We start from the raw sequence: 17,904 nt of genomic DNA, 5'->3' as shown, positions 1-17,904 counted from the left end.
TTATTGTTTTTAACACTCGGTTTCACTTTACTACTAAAAAAATGTTATTTACATGTTATGTCTTAAGCTTCTGCCATGGAAATCTGATCTTTGTTTAAATTGTAAGCTGTTTCCTCAGGAAAGAATCTTTGTTACACTTGGAGCACACTTAAAAAAAAAAAATTACTGAAAATGTATTGCTGCAAGTTGATTTCAAACGGTAACTGTGAACATAATCCAGTTAGACAAGGTTATGTTTTCATAAGTTGCCATGGTTATCTAGCTGGATACAAAGAGTTGCCTTCATGACCCTCAGTACTGTTTATTTAAGCTCCAAGTACATACCTGGCTTACCCATTCATTTTCATATACAACTCTGGGTGTGCACTCATTTAAAAAAAAAATAATAATAATTTGTGAGCAGTTAGTCCATGTTGGATTTAAATATTCTGTATTTTTTTCATGTGTGCCGAACCAAGCAAAGCCTGGAGTCGTATTTAAATTCCTTTTAACAAAACAAAAATATGTTGAATAAACAAAACGCTGTACCCCGTAAAAATGTGAATATAGGAATATTTATGTGTCTAGGGCATGTTTGTGTCTGCTTCAGTAAGCTGCATAGTTGAAATAGCAGAGTCTTTGAGTAGCACCATATGAAGGTGATTTGGAGGCGTGGCTGTAGACTAAGTGCTGCTAGAATGACTTCCTTCCCTGGTCTCCTGAGCCCTGTCACTTTTGAAGGCTCCTTTCTTAAATCATCTATTTCTCCCTGCCAATCCTGTAGCGCAGCCACATCCAAAGACATCTGCCAACAGCTCCATCAGAGCACTCCCGATTGCCTGCCTGACCGCCCGCCGCCATTGCTCAGTCATCCCACAGAACAAGGCCCCCACCACCACAATGTCTTTACTGTTTCTGTCCTCCTCCTCTCTCCTCCTCCCATAGGGCTTTGAACTTTATATTAATTTTTAACTGAAGTTTCTTCTTCCACCCTGCCTACCCCCTCTGGAGCCTGATATTTGTTTGAAGCCACTGTCTTTGCAAGGACACAGACTCCGCCCTGTCTTTTCCTCACTTGCTCCTTGCTGCTTCCATAAACCCAGCCTTGCTCTCTGTTTTTCCTCATGTGGGGTTAATTTGTATGCATTTGTCTTCTGTCTCAACCTTCTGTCCTTCTCATGTTTTTTTTTGTTTGTTTTTTTTTTTTAAAAATGCTCTTCATCTAAATGCCAGTGTTTGACATCCACTTCCTACTGGTTGATTTTTACAGGCCATCAGAGTAATGGAGGTACCTGTGGTAAAGATAAGAAAAGGCGAGGCGGGTGCCGAGGAGAAAATGATGATAAAATCTATAGTCAATATGGTATAGTACAGTGTCTGCGTATCTGTGTGACTGTCTGACACTTTGATGGGAACTTGGGGAAGTTCTGCATGAGTCTTAATTCACACTGGGTACTCATTCAATCATGGTGCATGTCTAACTCACTGATGTGGAATTGATTTGTGGGGTGAATATTTAAAAATAAGGGATGTAATTGTTGAGATCTGGATCAGCAACTGGAATAGAGATTTGCACTCAAATGCAAATTCCGGCTTCTTGGCTGAGAGATAATATGAAGTCATTTCAAATACTTTCAATTTACCTCAATGGCATTTGAAAATGGTTAATTTCCTGCTGCTAATGGAGACGCTAGAGTTGCAAATGGTGCTATGAAAATCTGTTTGCACACAGAAAAATAAGTGGACCATGCCCTGCAGGGGCATTAATAGTAATGTACCCAAGAAGCTGTGAGTTTTGAGTGTCATCTTCTGTTAAAGACATGGTTTGAAAAGTTCAGAAGCATGCAAGTTTGCTTTCTTTCTCAATGAAATGAATAGATTGCAGCCTTGTGTCTTTATGGAGCTTGAGTCAGGACAGGCTGCAGTTACATTAACCTGGGAAGTCTTAAAGCTCAGGGAAACTCATTTTCTTTTCTCATCAACAGTACTCTACTCAACTTTCTGAAAGTGTGTAACTTGCACAAATTTTTTTTATTTATATATATATTAAGGGTGCAACGATACTCGTATCGATATTGAACCGTTCGGTACAGTGCTTTCGGTTCGGTATGCATATGTATGTTTTTAATTTATTTGATCAACTTTCCTTCTGACGATGCTGTCTGTGTTGAGCGCTCAGTGGATCTGCGCTCGACAGTGCAGCCTAGGCGGAGTAGTCGAACGCAGATTCACTGAGCGCAGGGTAAGCTCGGGAGACAGAAGTTAAGCTCTCCTTGCAACATGGCAAATTGAACCTCCCCCACCCTCATTCAGATCTGGTGTTTGGAACTATTTTGGTTTTCATGTGACTATGACTCTGAAGGTAAGCGCGTCATGGACAAAAGTAAAACAGTATGTCGGATGTGCCATGCAATTCTCAATTACATGGGTGGGAATTGGTGCGTTAGCGCAGTTAGCTCGTTAACGTGTTGGCCGTCCAGCCCCACGCACGGGGCGATCCGCGGTAGCTCGTTAACGGAGATTTGCCGTGTTGTGGCGTTAACGTCATTTCAGATTAACGCTGACAGCACTAGTGGGAACACAACAAATATGACTGCACATTTACACCGACATCATCCTAGTGCAAAGACAAGTGGAAGCCGACAAAAACAACAAGCACGCATGCTACAAACTTTACCAGAGTCATTTAGACAGCCGTTAGCACATGATTCTCCTCATGGGGACCTGATATGTTTAATATGCTGCTGAGAATATAGCCCAGAAGAAGCGTATAGTATAGCTTTTATTTTGGAAAGAGCCATTTCTCTGTAATAAACTCTCTTTTCCAAAGATGAGTGATTCCTCGATCAGATAGATTTTTTTTATTTTTTTATTACTTTGTTGTTTCAGCAACATTAAATTTAAAAACTGTACTTTTGAGTTAAAATATATATTTATAATAATATATTTATAATAAATGACAAATTAAAAAGGCATGAACATTTTTTTGTAACGAAAAAAATATTGAACCGTGACACCAAAGTACCGAACCGTGAATTTTGTGTATCGTTGCACCCCTAATGTGTATATAGATAGATATAGATAGATAGTAACATTTGAAAGAAAGTATGACTTTAGTATTTTTTCATCAACTGGATTTTTTGTTTTTGTTTGTAACAGGCAGGTTTAACAATGGAGTAAATATGTATGAGTAAGCCAAACTGTTAACTTGCAATTACAATTCGCTCTCTCCTCCAATGTCGATGGGGCAAAAACAAGCAAACGAACCCCAAAAAACAAAAATGCACACATTTTTGGAGGTTTTGTACCTTTCGGCTTGCATTTGATGGTATGGCTAACTGATGTATGTCTCATATGTTTTATAGAGCCTCACCTCTACAAGATCATGTAAATGTGCCATTGAATGGGAGTTAATAGGACTTGTTGTGTTTATTGAGTCTAAGCAGAGCAATTTTTTTTACTGCTGCTAAATAAATGGCAGGATCCAAGATTTCCCAGAAACACTTTGTATTCTCTGAGTGTTTCTATTGACCAGTTGATTATTTTAGAGTCATAGCAACCTGTTAACATATATCAGTAAGGGCTAGGGTTGGTGTTACAGTTGTGCCGATATTTCTTCTAAGATTAGCTGTAAAGACCAAAATTTCTTGTTATTGAAGAAACAAAAAGTTATTTTTTTCAGTTCATTGGATCAGCTAACTTGGACTAAAATTATTAAACCTCACTAACAGACCTAAACACTAACAAGCCTATATGTAGTGTTTTTGTGCTTCTGAATTACACATTAGACTTCACCAGTCTGCCACACACTGATCTGTAACTTCATTTTGTTGTTCTTCCTATTCAGGACATCAACACCCCATTCATAATGACAGATAGCGTCCAGGAGTTTGGGGATGGAGAGAACACTGAGTTTGAGACGGTGTTTGTTCTCACACAATTTGATTCTCCTGAATACAACTACCTCTACAAACATGAACACCGCATTGTTGGGCCTCCTGTTGTGCTGCACTGTGCTGCGAAGGATGAAGTGAGTCTTTGATTGACAACAGATTGATTTTATGCAAAGGTTGTGGGGCATAAAAAGTGTCCGTGTAGATTTGCTGACAATATTATGCAATCAAGAAACAGTTCACTTCATTTTCTCTAGAACAGCATCTCCTCAGCTTCATCTAAAACATGGCTTCTGGAATTCAGCAGATATTTACGTCTTCACTCTGAAATCCTCGCTCGGGGAAATATGTTGTCTGTTTGTTGTGTGGGGGGGATCCAACGGAGATGGCCCTGAAATGGAACTTGATTTAAAAAAGCAGGATGCAGAAATTGCATTGTGACTCAGAACAGGATGATGAACAGGAGCAGCTCCTCCCTGCTGTGCCGTCTGTCTGACAGACTTCACACAGGATACTGTTGTCGAACGATATGCCCCGACTGTGGCTGCTATCAACAAGACGGAGTGCATTTGTCAGTTGAAGACAGCGCACACATGCATGACTACAATTCAGAGCATGAACGAGGTGTACCTGATGACAAGGGAAATGATGTTAAGCTATTGTGCAGTTACAACAGGCTGCTATCTGAAATTAGTAGTCACTTTTACTTAACCATTGCATCCTGCATGCTCTGGCACAATTTGTGTTGTAGATAATGTTTAAATATTGTTAAAGGAAAACTTAAAATTCGAATTTGTTATTAATTCCACTCTTTAATTTTACTGTTTCTTTATCGTAGCCTCTCCAGTTTTCATGTCGACCTCTCTACTCCACCACCATGTTAAACCTGTCTCTGTGTTTCACTGGATTCAGGAATAAAGAGGAAATGGTGAGTTCATGAAGCATATACATGGCACTATCTGTTTGTAGTTCTGCTAATAAACAGACAAAAAAACAAAAACCTCTTTAAGTAGAAAAGTTAAATTTCTATCCAACACTTTACACGTGGTGTGTGAGGCCAAAGTAGTTTCTGCTATCATCTGATACGGTGTAAATTAGATTAAAGAACTTCTGGCCTTTCCCACCTTGATATTAATTTTTGTGTTGACCTTGTGGTTTTTCTTTGTTTTTGTAGAAAAACTTGGTGAATCTGGTTCATCACATGGGTGGGACCATACGGAAAGACTTTAGCACAAAGGTCACTCATCTTGTTGCATACTCCACTCATGGAGAGAAATACAGGGTTTGTATATACTTTTCCCCTCCTGTCTTTTTACTCTCTGTGCATCCAATATTAATTGCAGTGTGTTGAAGGGATGAGCATTAATTGACAAACTTCTTAACCTATTATATACTCTTTGTTGCTTTTTTTTTTTTTAAACCTGTTAAGAGACAGCACTTCCAAAGGGGCCTTTTTTCTGCAAAGGAACACTTCACTTTCTAGCTTTTGGAGACTTGATAGGTGAACCACCACCAAATACTATCAAGAGAGATAACTGGCAAATTTTTCCCTACTCTGAAACCAAAGAAAACACAGTGAATCATTTTCTTACAAAATAAAAAACAACAACTCAGAAATAAGGCATGAAGTTTCTGAATCGATCTTCAGTTTAGTTCTGCAGTGTCTAGCTTCAGTGGTTATTGTGAGTAACCGGAGGCGTCACATTCTGCTGGATGCCCCTGATTTGCATTAAGTAGCCTTAAACTGGGGAGCTGGCGACTCATTGCCCTGGTGCTCAAAATAACGCATCAAGGCTTGCATGGAAATGATGGAGCCTACGCACATGTTCTTGACTCCATTAGAATACATGTTTAGAAGACAGGAACATTATTTACAGCTTTTGCAAAGCTAACAAACTTATTATACTTTCTGCTAAATTGTCATTGTTTTGATGCATTAACTAGAAGGATTAAAAAAATAAAAATAGAATAATTATGTTACCCTAAACATGGGGAACAAAATCTACCCTTTTTGCAACTGAAAACAGAGCTATATGTCAAACTGAAGTCAAGATACCAAAATAATTGAAGCAAATATATATATATAGAGAGAGAGAGAGACTTGAGTGACTTATTTCTTCCTCCTGGCTTTTTCATTGTACACCACTTCTTTTGACTGTGAAACACTGCTCTCTGCTTGAATAAATAGAATGAGCAGGACTGATGTGATGCCCCCCTGCAACCTAGCTTGAATCCTAATGTCTGGGTCTGTCAGAAAGTTGTAATTTAATTGCAGTTAAACAGCAGTTTTCTCTGTTTTGTGCCCTCCGTGGGGATAAATAGAGATCGATGGGTGGGCGGATGAATAGGTTGACACTTGTCATTCTTGTCGTTTTTCCGCTCGGATGAACAGATGCTTGATGCTGTTCTGCTTTTAGTCATCCTCACAATTATTTTCTTATTAATCCATTTCTTCCTTTTCTCTTCCTTCACTGTTATTTCCTCTTTTCAGTTAATTTTTTCATTGTTTTGTGCTTTTCTTTCTCAAAGTACTGTGAAGGGTACATTTTGTTCTAGCAGAAAAGACAAAATGCAGTGAACTTGTTGTGAGAGGCAGTCAAGGCTGTTTTCCATTTGAAAGTGTGACGCTAACTTAAAGAAAAAAAACTGAATTGTTTCAACCCCAGACACTTTTTTTATATTGTGCCTGAAGTAGAAAATGTTTGTACCTGTCGCGTTTTGTATTGTGGTTCTGAGTGACAGGGCGATCAGGAGTAATGAAAACAGATGGGAGAGGTAGTTATGCTGTTATCAGTGACAGCAGAGCTATTTGACGGTCTTTTAGTTGCAAAATTGTGCCTAGATGAATGTCATGTCCTTCTTTTTGTTATTTCTGTCATTTCTGCCTCATTTCTTATTCACCAATTACCCATTTGTGTTCTCCTCTGCTGTGTTTTGTCCTTAGCTGGCAGTGTGCATGGGGACACCCATCCTCACTCCATCATGGATTCTTAAGGCCTGGGAAAGAAGAGATGATGTGTAAGTTGAATGTTGAATACCATGTAAAGGACATGTGCTTCCAACACATGCAGTACTTTGGTAAAGCAGGTAACCAGCTAGTGCCAGCCCATCCTCTCTGGGCTTTCAACGATCAGCTGGCCTGCTAGCCAGGTTGCTATTGTGGTGATCGTCACCAATTCTAGTAGCTGCTTCCCCGAAGAGAATCTCGCCCTAGAGCTGGGACTCAAACCCTGCAGCTGGCTAAAATAATCATCATCCTCCTGCTCTGAAGATTCACTCTAATTGGCAGCTCACAATGCTTATCAAGTAAACAGGAGGAATTTAAGAACGTAACATGGTATTTAATTAAACTACAAAAGCCTGTGAACTAAAAAACATGTACAGTGGTCTCGCGTTTCTCGTGGGAGTTCCGTTCTAAAAATGACCCGTGATAGGTGAGATCCGCGAAGTAGCCAGCTTTATTTTTTACGATCATTATAGATGTTTGAAGGCTGTAAAACCCCTGACTACACACTTTATATACTTTTCTCAGACAGGCACGAACATTTTCACACTTTTCTCTCTTGTTTAAACAAAGTTAAAAACCTTGTGAATCAATGGTATGGAAGTAGCGGAAGCAAGAAGAATGAGTTAAGTAAAGTTTGACTTTTCTGACTGTTTTGTTTCGCTTAATGCGCCTTATAATCCGGTGTGCTTTATAATCTGAAAAATATGGTAACTTCTACCCTCCTTTAGCATGTCTAGAAGTCCAAATTTTTTTGCGATGGTTAGCATCTTCTTTGGTTGGTTAGAAAACTTGCAAACATACAGCACATATAGCACTTCAGAGTCACACTGCTAGTGATCGAATCTTTTTTTATTTATTAACCTTTATTTAACCAGGAAAATCCCATTGAGATTAAAAACCTCTTTTTCAAGGGAGACCTGGCCAAGATCTTTATGTAAATTTGACAAGCTGAACACATTCTGTACTTTACAGGAGACACGGCAGGGATGAGATTGATTGACAATGGTCTACAGCCAATCGGGACGCAGAACACAATGTGCTGTTACAAAAAAAAATCATGCATAATTGCACAAAAATAAATCAGTGAAGCCGCGAAAGGTGAACCGCGTTATAGCAAGGGACCACTGTATATGTATCCCTCCCCCACCATAAAGAAAAATCTAAATGTGATTTTTCCCATCCTGAAATGGTATAAAACCAGTGCAAGCTAACAAGCTTTGTTGTTTCTGAATTGTTTCAAGCATGTTCCACCACTGTCTTCATGATGGCAGTGCTGACAAGAGTTCAAATTGGCTGATAATAAGCCATGTCAGGGCATCAAGCGGATGTTTATTACTTTGCTATGTGCCCAGAGGGGATAATTGTAAAACTGTCTTGTTTACTTATTGCTATGCATGATTCATGTCACCTATTATATACTTTGCATATCAGTGTTAGTTAAGGAGCCATTAGATAATTATTTTATGTTTAATTGCATCGCACACTACTGTTACTTACTGCACATACTGTTCAGTGCAGTAAAGTCATTATTAATTTTATTTTTTGTGAAGAAATTTCCACGCAGGTGACGAGGAGTTTCGAACTGAGTTCAAAGTGCCCCCGTTTCAGGACTGCGTTCTCAGTTTTTTGGGGTTTTCTGAGGAAGAGAAGGCCAACATGGAAGAGAGGACTCTTAAACACGGTCAGTGCCACATTTTATGAAAGCTTCATACAAAGTACACTAAAGACATTTAAAATCAGTTTGAGCACCCTCTACTACAGGAAGGTTTTTTGTTTAAAGCCGTGTGGAGAACTTGTGCAGTTTTTCTACAGTTTCTTGTCTGTAATCCCAGACTGGCTCCATATGACTGAGTCTTTCTGACCCTGACTGTAATTTAGAGGTTATTGTCTTATGTTCCAGAATGAATCTGTGATAAGGATTTAGTGTTGTGTGCATTTTATTTATATAATCTCCTGGTTTTTCTTCATGAAAGGTGGCACGTACCTTGAGGTTGGAAATGAAAGATGTACGCACATGGTTGTGGAGGAAAACCTGGTAAAGGAGCTACCATTTTCTCCCTCCAAGAACCTATTTGTGGTCAAACAAGAGGTAGGCCTTTATATGTTTATTTTCTAGTCTTTGGCATTGATTTTTACTTAAAATAGCCTTGGATAATTATTGACATTATCATGGAATGACACACATTATAGACTAGAAACTATCTACTGATGGGATCACACTAGCTTTGATGCTTTTTAACGTACTGATGTTCTGACCCAGAAGAAGCTATTACTCAAGGTAACAGGTAGTCATTACTCTATTATTACTACTTCTCATTGGTCAGCCTTATATGTCATTAAACTCTGCCTTCAATTTGCTCTAAACTGCACATTTAAGTTTTTTTTTCTCTGTTTGCTGCCATGTTTTGTTGTTATTCTTTAGATCAACTACTAAAGCTGCTTAACATCACCCAACAAGCTATTAAAAGTTCAGAACAGCATCTCATACACACAGTAATGTTTCTATGCAACTTCAAGACAAAAACAAGTTTGATTGGTAGTGGCTAAGACTGTCCAGACATGGCTGAATAATTAGTGTCCACTAGGGTTATGTTGCAGGAGGACAGGGACACCAGAGCAAAATAATGAATGCTCTGAAACAGAGTAATTATCTGATCAGGATTCTGTTAAGGTTAAATCTCAGTCAATACTGTCTCTGCTTCCCCCCTTTTCCTTCCGATGCTGTCAGAGAGGGGGTGAAAAATAGAGTTCCTCTTCCAGTGGATGAAAAGGTTAAATCACCTACATAACTTGGTTTGCCTGTATTGTTAACTACACAGTCAATATAGTGGTATCATTTTCTTTACTTTGTCAGTTTTATTGGTTTCAAAGGAAAGGGTACGATATTAAGTATTGTTAATCTTTTTCTGTCTTTGTCCTAACTCGGGTCAATAAAAACTGCTGTTTCTTCTCGCAGTGGTTCTGGGGAAGTATTCAGATGGATGCTCGAGCTGGAGAATCCATGTACCTCTATGAGAAGGTGAGTACATGATTATTAAATTATTATTTGCGTATCTATAAAAGCAAAAATTATGTACACAATATTTATGTAAGACAACAAACGGTAAATGGAGGATTTTTTTTTTTCTAGATGTGCAAGTACAGCATACAGCCAGTATTTAGAAACAGTTCTCCTATTTGTTTTTTAATTCTAAGCTCTTTTATTTGTTTACATTGTCCCTGTTCCTGTTTAAATACTTAATTTTTGTTAGTTTGATGGTTTTAGCTTGCATATTCCTGACCAGTGGTAAACTGCCATCTGTTCTTTTAACCCTTGTGTGGTGTTCATATTTTTGTTACTCAGCCAGTGTTCATGGGTCTGGTGGACCCGCTAGAGTTTTGGCTTTTGAAATTAACACTATCAAACAATTTTATGTTAAATTACTCAACAGATGTTCACTTCATCCCAATTACAAACCATATGAACAGCAAACATGGTTAATTTTTTCCCTTTACCTTTGTTAGATCATATTTATGAATTAATGTGCTTCTCGTTTTTTGTTTTTTTTTATAAAATGTTATAAAAAAAATAAATCAGTTATAAAGTGGAGTGAATGGAAAGACACAACACATTTACACGTGAAGCAATATGTTTCACAACTAAATGGGATCAGCTGCTCATCAATGGTGACATTAGGCCCAGGGTTGTAAAACAGGGGGAGGTGGTGCACACACTTATCCCACACTGTCCAAGCAGCTAGCTTGTCTCTCTGCCGTCGAGCTGGTCTGTCGTCTCGGTTATCAAAACGGATAATCCTGGAAATTTTGTGGAAGTTTTCCAGAGACATTGATGCATGGAAAGGTTCGTGCCGGTTTCTGCATCCCACAGGGATTCTGTGGATTCCCCTTTGGACCTGAAAACTCCTGCAAGGATAAGAACCCCAAAGTAGGCCTTTGGGGTTCTTAGATGAATTTGGTCCATCTCCTTCCTTCTTTCCAAAAACACACCTTCCTTCTAGATTACTGCAATCCAGAATAATTTTCTGGATGGAATCTGGGATGAAAAGCTCAAATGAAGACTTGACGTCCTGCACATGAGTAACTGTCAGCCGTGTTGGCCCTGCCTTATCACAGTAACAGCTCTGCATTTCTTGGGCAAGAAGACCATCCAATTTCACCAGTTACTGACATCCATATTCCTTCACTTGCTGTCTGGTGGGCTTGTTCTGGTCCTGGAGCTGGCTGCAGATGGGGTACTCGTCTTCGTTTTGTTACTAAATGGTGCTCAACCTCATCCTCTTCTTCAAAGTCACTCTGAATTTTCAGAAATTTGAAATATTCTGAAACCTCTTTGTCAACATCATCATCCGAAGCTCCTCTCTCTTCCAAAATCAATTGGATGGCCCTCGCAGCAGATAATCTTTTGCCATCTTGATCAGTTGTGATAAAGAACCACACTGGCAAAGTCTTATTTATAGTATTATGCCCCTAATTAGCAGGAGGGACAGGGAATGAGAAAATAAAATTTGGATCCCTCAAGAAAGAGGGTAAAATGTGTGGGAATGTAAGAGCAGACGGTGTTGATAGTTGAATTTTCAACAATGTTGCAACTTTGTGCGGGAGCAGGAGGGGAAGAAAACACTATCAGCAGCACCAGAAAGGAGGAAGACAGAGTGTGGGAACACAGGACCTACACTTTCAACACTTTTATTAGACCTGGGTCCAGTGGACCCGAACACCTTGTATGTAATGTAAATGCGTGGGGGGAGGTACAGTATGAGGTCATTGAAAATTAGTTCGGATTTATGTTCTTCACAGAAAATAAGCCAAAGCCAATGAATTTCAGTTTGAAAAAATAATTAATTGTTTAATTTTTCTTTTGAGAAAAACTGAAAACAGGTCTCACAGACCCGAACACCATACAAGGGTTAAGTCTTGCCATATTAATTCTTACCCCTTTCACTTCATTATGGAGTTTCCTATCACTCTCAAGCTTTATGCTGGATCCAGATTACACAGTATTATCACAAAACTAGCTGAAGCTGTAAAACAAACAAATAAATAATTATTTGAACATTTAAAAACCATGGCTGCCCTACATGACAATCAGTGCTTCATCTTGGACTTCCTCACAATATCGAGGAAGCGACTGTTGTGTCAAAAAACTGTGACAACTTCCAGAAAGTGTCCATGACAAACTGTAAAATCTCAGTGTACCTTTCCACATGCAACATAGAAATGAGGGATAAGATTAAGTGTAGATGATCCATACTGGCCTTTTTGTACTTCTCATTCATTTCATAATTTGCAAGAAATGTTCATGACCTTTTCATTCTTTAGTTTTTACATAGGTTGCTTTGTGTTTACCATGAGCTTTCTTTTTCCTCTCTGCACTTCAGAATGACAGCCCAGCTATGAAGAAAGCAGTGTCCCTCCTTTCCCTCACCACCCCAAACAGTAACCGTAAGCGTCGACGTCTGAAGGACACATTGGCTCAGCTCACCAAAGAAACAGAGATCTCTCCCTTCCCTCCGCGCAAAAGACCGTCAGCAGAGCACTCGTTGTCTATTGGTTCACTGCTGGACATCTCTAATACTCCAGAGACATGCAAGGCTTTGGCAGGTATTGATGGGAGAATGGATGACAGTCTCTTTTATGCAACTCTTAAGCAATTATGTCATATATACATTTTGCTAAATATTAATGGATCCCTGCAGGCAGTGTTTGTTTTTCCCACCGTAGTTGTGCTTTAGTTGAGTTTTTCTTTCTTCAGATGAAAACTGTACACAACTCTTCTTATTTCCAGAAGACAGAGTAGGAGAAAGTTTTGTGGCCAAGACTAGGATAGGAAGAAGGAAAACCAGGGAAAGGAGTAGGTCAGACAGGGAGGAGAGGAGAAAAAGGTCCCATCTGACTACAAATGCTTGTCAACAACCAGAAGAAGAGCAGCACCAGGGAACTTATGGAGGTTTGGATTTTGAGCAGGACAGTGGGGATAGTGGTTGGCATTAATTAAGAGCTATTACAAAGTTATTGTTTGATGGATGACAAACTGCTTTTATGGTAATGTAGTTGGTTTTTATCTGTAACACAACCAAATTGTTTCTGATTTTTTTAGTTATATTCTCAATCACTCCCAGGCCAGCTGAGTGTAAAGGAGTACAAATGTGAAGTAGTCACCAGTCACCAGTTTGTCACCCTCAAACAAGCCAAGGTTTAATTTCTGGATAGCTCAGTGGATAGTGTAACTGTGCATGGCTTAACTATAAAAACCCATAATGAAGAGATTACAAGTATCATTGTATACAAAATGAAAATCTTAAGCACTGCAACTGACTAGTCACCAAATATTAGAAAATACTAGCCATACTTCCACTCAATGCAGTACCTTCATCTAAAGAGCATAGTTTAATACTTTAATTTGGCTTAAAGTGTTTGGGGGGATAAGATAAAAGCAGAACATGTAACAGATGTCAGATGGGGGGGGGAAAAAGCCATTGGCAGACATAAACATAACCGCTTAGCTCTGGGACGTTCAGCTTCTGATATCTCAGTTTTAGGAAAAATGCCAAGAAATTTCTCAAGGAGGTCGTCTTCACAGTCAGCACAGAGCAATGTAAGACACGTTTTGTGTGAACGTCTGACTCTCGATTTGGCAAACGGCATGTTCTCTAACGTTGAGAGCACTGGCTTGTAAAGACCAATGAGGTCAGCCAGGCCATGTCAAAGGAAATAATTCTTTAAAGTCAAATAAATATATTTATTAACTCTGTGTACCAACATGAATAAACCAAAACCTGTTAAAAACCTATAAACTGTGTTTTTGCATTTACATACTTTTCATTCCATTACATACATTGTGCCATTAACCCGCACAACAGAATTGCAGTACATAAAAAATATTTATAATAATAATTTTGTTTTCAGTCATAGTTGTTAACAAGCTATGATAGTGAATGGACACCTGGCACTCTCTGCCTGTACTTCAGTGCACCATTATAACCTTATGTCTTCCTGCCTGGCTTCTTTGTTCCTCCAGAGAGTTCGAAGCCTTCTAAGAGTTCAACTCCGGTTCTCTCCAAGCAGTCAGCCAGGTGGCAGGTCTCCAAGGAGCTCTACCAAACTGAAAGCAACTATGTAGACATTTTAAGCACAATCCTACAGGTAAGTGTGTGTCTGTGTTCACATGGTGTGCACAGTTCTAATATTTCCCCCTCAGGTCAACCTGTGTGTTGTCCCTGGCGACAGTTTGAGGCTAAACTATAATCATTAAAGGTTTGTATGTGTGTATTTGCAAGCTGCAACTTGGCCTGTCTTATCAGTTGGTCCCAGCAGAGAGTCAGACAGCTGACCAGTGAGGGAGAAAATGACCTGCCTGACCATTTCTCTCTCTGTCTCCGCTTGAGAATCTTTTACTCTTTTTTTGCTTCTTTTCTTTATCTTCTTTGGATTTCCTCCATTTTGATGTTGCTTACCTTCAGGTTGCTTCTGTGGCTCCTCCACTGTGATTTTTTTTTTTTTATCTTTATCAAAGAAAAACAGCAGAAACTGACTCCATTATCCAGAGATTCAGAATTTCATGCATGCCTAAAAAAGATGTAGTGCTGTTTATTACGGCATGTTTCATTGTTGGGTCATGTTTCTTTTTCTTTAGTATTTATAGATAATTGGATTTCATTTTTCAACCTGAAACAACAATGGCACAGTTGATTGGAGATGGGAAAAACAGATAAAGATAAAATGTATTATACCTTTTCTGTTTTTTCTCACAAGTGATGTTCACATTTACATGAATTAACTTGGACACAACATGATGGCATAAAAGCTTGAAAATACTAAAGCTTCAAGCCATTTTCTTCATGTATGATTAGAAGACAATTGAAAAATAATATCCAGAAAATATCCCCATCTCTGGGTACGTTGCTCTGGATTGTCATTTCATCTAAAATGTTGGTCTTTGATCTTTTGACATGTGAATCATTCTTGGTTCTTCATGGTGTATAATAAAGTATTTCCCATATTTACTTTAATCTTTAGCTTTTCAAGCATCCATTGGAAAAAGAGGGACAGGTGGGTGGACCTATCCTGGCTCAAGAGGAGATTAAGACAATATTTGGCAGCATCCCAGACATCTATGAAGTTCATACCAGAATAAAGGTAATGTATCCCCAAACGTTTGTCTTATGCAAAAATCGGAGAAAAGTTTTGTTGTTAACCTTCTGGTCTGTTGATCAGAATGATCTTGAGGAGCTCCTCACAGACTGGTCAGAAAACAGAAGTGTTGGAAACATCATTCTGAAATACGTGAGTTTCTACGTGTTTATACATGATGTATACATGCTATAAAAGTTCACACATGCTTGGTGGTCAAGGCTGGTCAAAGTCAGAGAGAAATAATATCGGCGTCATGGTGTGTCAAATTACTTAATGAGACTAGTATTTTGGATTCTCACGTAAACTTTATTCTTCTGTGTGACTCTTCCTTTTTTCCCCTTCCTTATAGTCTAAAGAGCTGGTGAAGGCCTACCCCCCCTTTGTCAACTTCTTTGAAATGAGCAAAGAGACCATTGTTCGGTGTGAGAAACAAAAACCACGGTTTCATGCATTCCTCAAGGTATGACCTTTTATGTTTGTGTGTTTTTTTGCCTGTCTAGTGGATTTCATGACATGAGCAAAAAAAAAAATCTGATACATGAAAAAACCCCAACTTGATTAAAATGTGACAGATGTTTGTATCCACAGCCTTTTGACTGTTTACCACTGCAAATACTAAATCTTTCAGAGGAAGTCACATTATGTCCCCTTGCACCTGTCCATCTATGACTGACACTGACTCTTCAATTTTTATCAAAAGTACGATCCTTCAACTTGAGTTTTAATTTTGAGAATTTGGCAGGCAACTCCCTCCCTGCAACTTGCCGAATCTGGTGAGTGGGTCAGGTGGTGAGGTGAAGATTGTGTTGGTATGCATAAAAGACTTTTGCTTTCATTGTGCACTCAACATGGCGCACACCTTCAGTTTAGATTATTTCCTCTGAATGTTCACTGTCACATCCCAGTAGATTTTGCACATTATAGTAGAATCTCTTGTTGACAGTCTGACCCAAGGGGACAAGTTCACAGTGCACAACGAATGCTGAGAGGGGGGAAAAAAAAGAGATAATGTGACCATACTCCCAGTGTCGCTCTTCACTTAATGTGCTACCCTCAGGCTTATAAACTGGACTCTTCAACTGAAAATTACAGTGGTTGTAGCGGGAGACCAGACTCTCATCACCAGCAATATTTCATCTCATGAATTCAAAACAGAAGCTGATGTTGGCTGTCTGCGTTGCAGTTTCACTGCAGACCTCGAACTTGCGCAAACAGTGCAAGCGGTAAGAACTGAGCTTCCAGGGAACAACATAACAAAAGCTGGCACACTGGATGCTGTCTGAACATGATGACAAGATGACCTTAAACACCCTAATTTTACTGGCCTGTTTCCAGAATTTTTTAATCACGCCTCATAAGTCTAAAGACTTTTCGCTGGCTTAGAAAATCAGATTCTCAGAAGAAGGCTCACAGATTAATAAAACATAAACACCACCTCAGATTACCTAACTATTAAATTGTTTAGTACTTGCATAGCATTTTTCTACTCAAGTACTCAAAATGCTTTTATTACAAGCTTCAGTCACCCATTCACATACACATTGATACAAACACTTTTTATGTGCCTAAGCTCTTTTAACTTAACACATATACACTCCAATGGCTGCATCAGGGGCAGCTTGGGGTTCAGTCTCATGCCCAGAGATACTCCAACAAGCTTGACTACAGACAAGAGGAGCTGGGGATTGAACCACCAACCTTCTGAATGATCAACCTGCTTCTTGAGCCAGGCCTAAACTGGCTTTCTCCAGTGCATGTAAACATATAAGCAACAGATAAAACAGACATAGCATTTATTACATGTGTTGTGATGTGGACATGTCCTTGTTTTTTATGTTTTGGTTATTTATTTATTTATTCTTTTATTTTATTAACTTTTTAAGAATAAATTTTCCAGTTATCACGTAAATTAGGATTTAAATAACCAGCAGAAGTCTAAATCAAGCTTCAATTTTATTTGCTTCCATTATACAGATTAACCAGGCCAAGCCAGAATGTGGCAGACAGACACTGGTGGAGCTGCTCATAAGACCAGTACAGAGACTGCCTAGCGTGGCCCTTCTTCTTAATGGTAACGCATAAATATATAACCCTTTGTCAAAATAGTTTAGATGAACTTTTTGCAGCAACTCTCCTTGTCTTTTTTTTTTTTTTTTTTTTTATAAATCTTTCCCCGTCTACATCTGCCACCATTTTTCTTTATGTCCTGTTGATTCCCTTTTGTAACTTCGCTTCCTCTGTTCTTTTCTGTTCATATTTCTGTGATTTTCATCTCTTCTCTCCCGTCTACTTCTTACGAAACTTTTTCCATTCTTTTCTCTATTCCAGACATAAAGAAACATACATCGGATGACAACCCAGACAAGATAACACTGGAGAAAGCAATTGAGTCTCTGAAAGAAGTCATGACGTGAGTTGGCGTGACCTTAACCTTGCTTTTGTGACAATTTCTCGGCTAGCGTTGTTTGATCATTTATACATTTTAACACTTTCTTGTGAATTCTCTTTTATCATAATGAGTCTTGACCATCATGCATATTCAAATTGTAGTAATTGACCATTGTTCAGTAAAGATTCGGCAATAATTGAAGCTGTTCAAATCTTGACACATCTGAAGAACTGCTGCAGATATTCATGGAGCCATAGTCTGAAAAAACAGCTACCTTTTAATACAGGTGTATGCTGGTAAAGCATGAAATGTGCAATAGTAGAGAATAATAAAACCGTTTGTATAGTCGTGGTTATGCTACTTAAATTAATTAGACTTGGCAGTTTAACTTTAAGGTCACACCTCTGGACTTTGATCATCTCCAGCCGGAGACGCATTCTATCCAACAGTGCAAACATCTGTGATAACCAGTCTCATTTTACATTCTCATGTGGCTTTAACTG

General features: G+C 38.8%; 1 protein-coding gene across 6 annotated transcripts in view; it reads left to right on the top strand.

Moving 5' to 3' along the window:
- Positions 1–17,904, top strand: part of ect2 (epithelial cell transforming 2) — a 37,994-nt gene that overhangs the window by 5,474 nt on the left and 14,616 nt on the right. For 2 of the 6 annotated variants that reach the window (XR_003271160.1, XM_026158161.1), the window contains exons 4-19: positions 1,250–1,342; positions 3,827–4,009; positions 4,711–4,800; positions 5,047–5,154; positions 6,817–6,890; positions 8,430–8,560; positions 8,853–8,968; positions 9,836–9,898; positions 12,258–12,480; positions 12,665–12,826; positions 13,898–14,022; positions 14,896–15,015; positions 15,094–15,162; positions 15,362–15,472; positions 16,987–17,083; positions 17,341–17,422. Coding sequence is in view for 3 of the 6 variants with exons in the window: in XM_026158161.1 (XP_026013946.1) it covers positions 1,250–1,342; positions 3,827–4,009; positions 4,711–4,800; positions 5,047–5,154; positions 6,817–6,890; positions 8,430–8,560; positions 8,853–8,968; positions 9,836–9,898; positions 12,258–12,480; positions 12,665–12,826; positions 13,898–14,022; positions 14,896–15,015; positions 15,094–15,162; positions 15,362–15,472; positions 16,987–17,083; positions 17,341–17,422 (1,847 nt within the window). In the remaining 3 variants the exon portion in view is untranslated. The remainder of the gene's footprint in view (positions 1–1,249; positions 1,343–3,826; positions 4,010–4,710; positions 4,801–5,046; positions 5,155–6,816; positions 6,891–8,429; positions 8,561–8,852; positions 8,969–9,835; positions 9,899–12,257; positions 12,481–12,664; positions 12,827–13,897; positions 14,023–14,895; positions 15,016–15,093; positions 15,163–15,361; positions 15,473–16,986; positions 17,084–17,340; positions 17,423–17,904) is intronic. The other 4 variants (XR_003271162.1, XM_026158162.1, XR_003271161.1 and 1 more) reach the window with 3 other exon arrangements.

Source organism: Astatotilapia calliptera, chromosome 23 (assembly GCF_900246225.1).
Source record: "Astatotilapia calliptera chromosome 23, fAstCal1.2, whole genome shotgun sequence".
NCBI classification, from domain to species: Eukaryota; Metazoa; Chordata; class Actinopteri; order Cichliformes; family Cichlidae; genus Astatotilapia; species Astatotilapia calliptera.
Note: the sequence above shows the minus strand (reverse complement) of the source record. Positions and strands in the feature narration are given on the sequence as shown.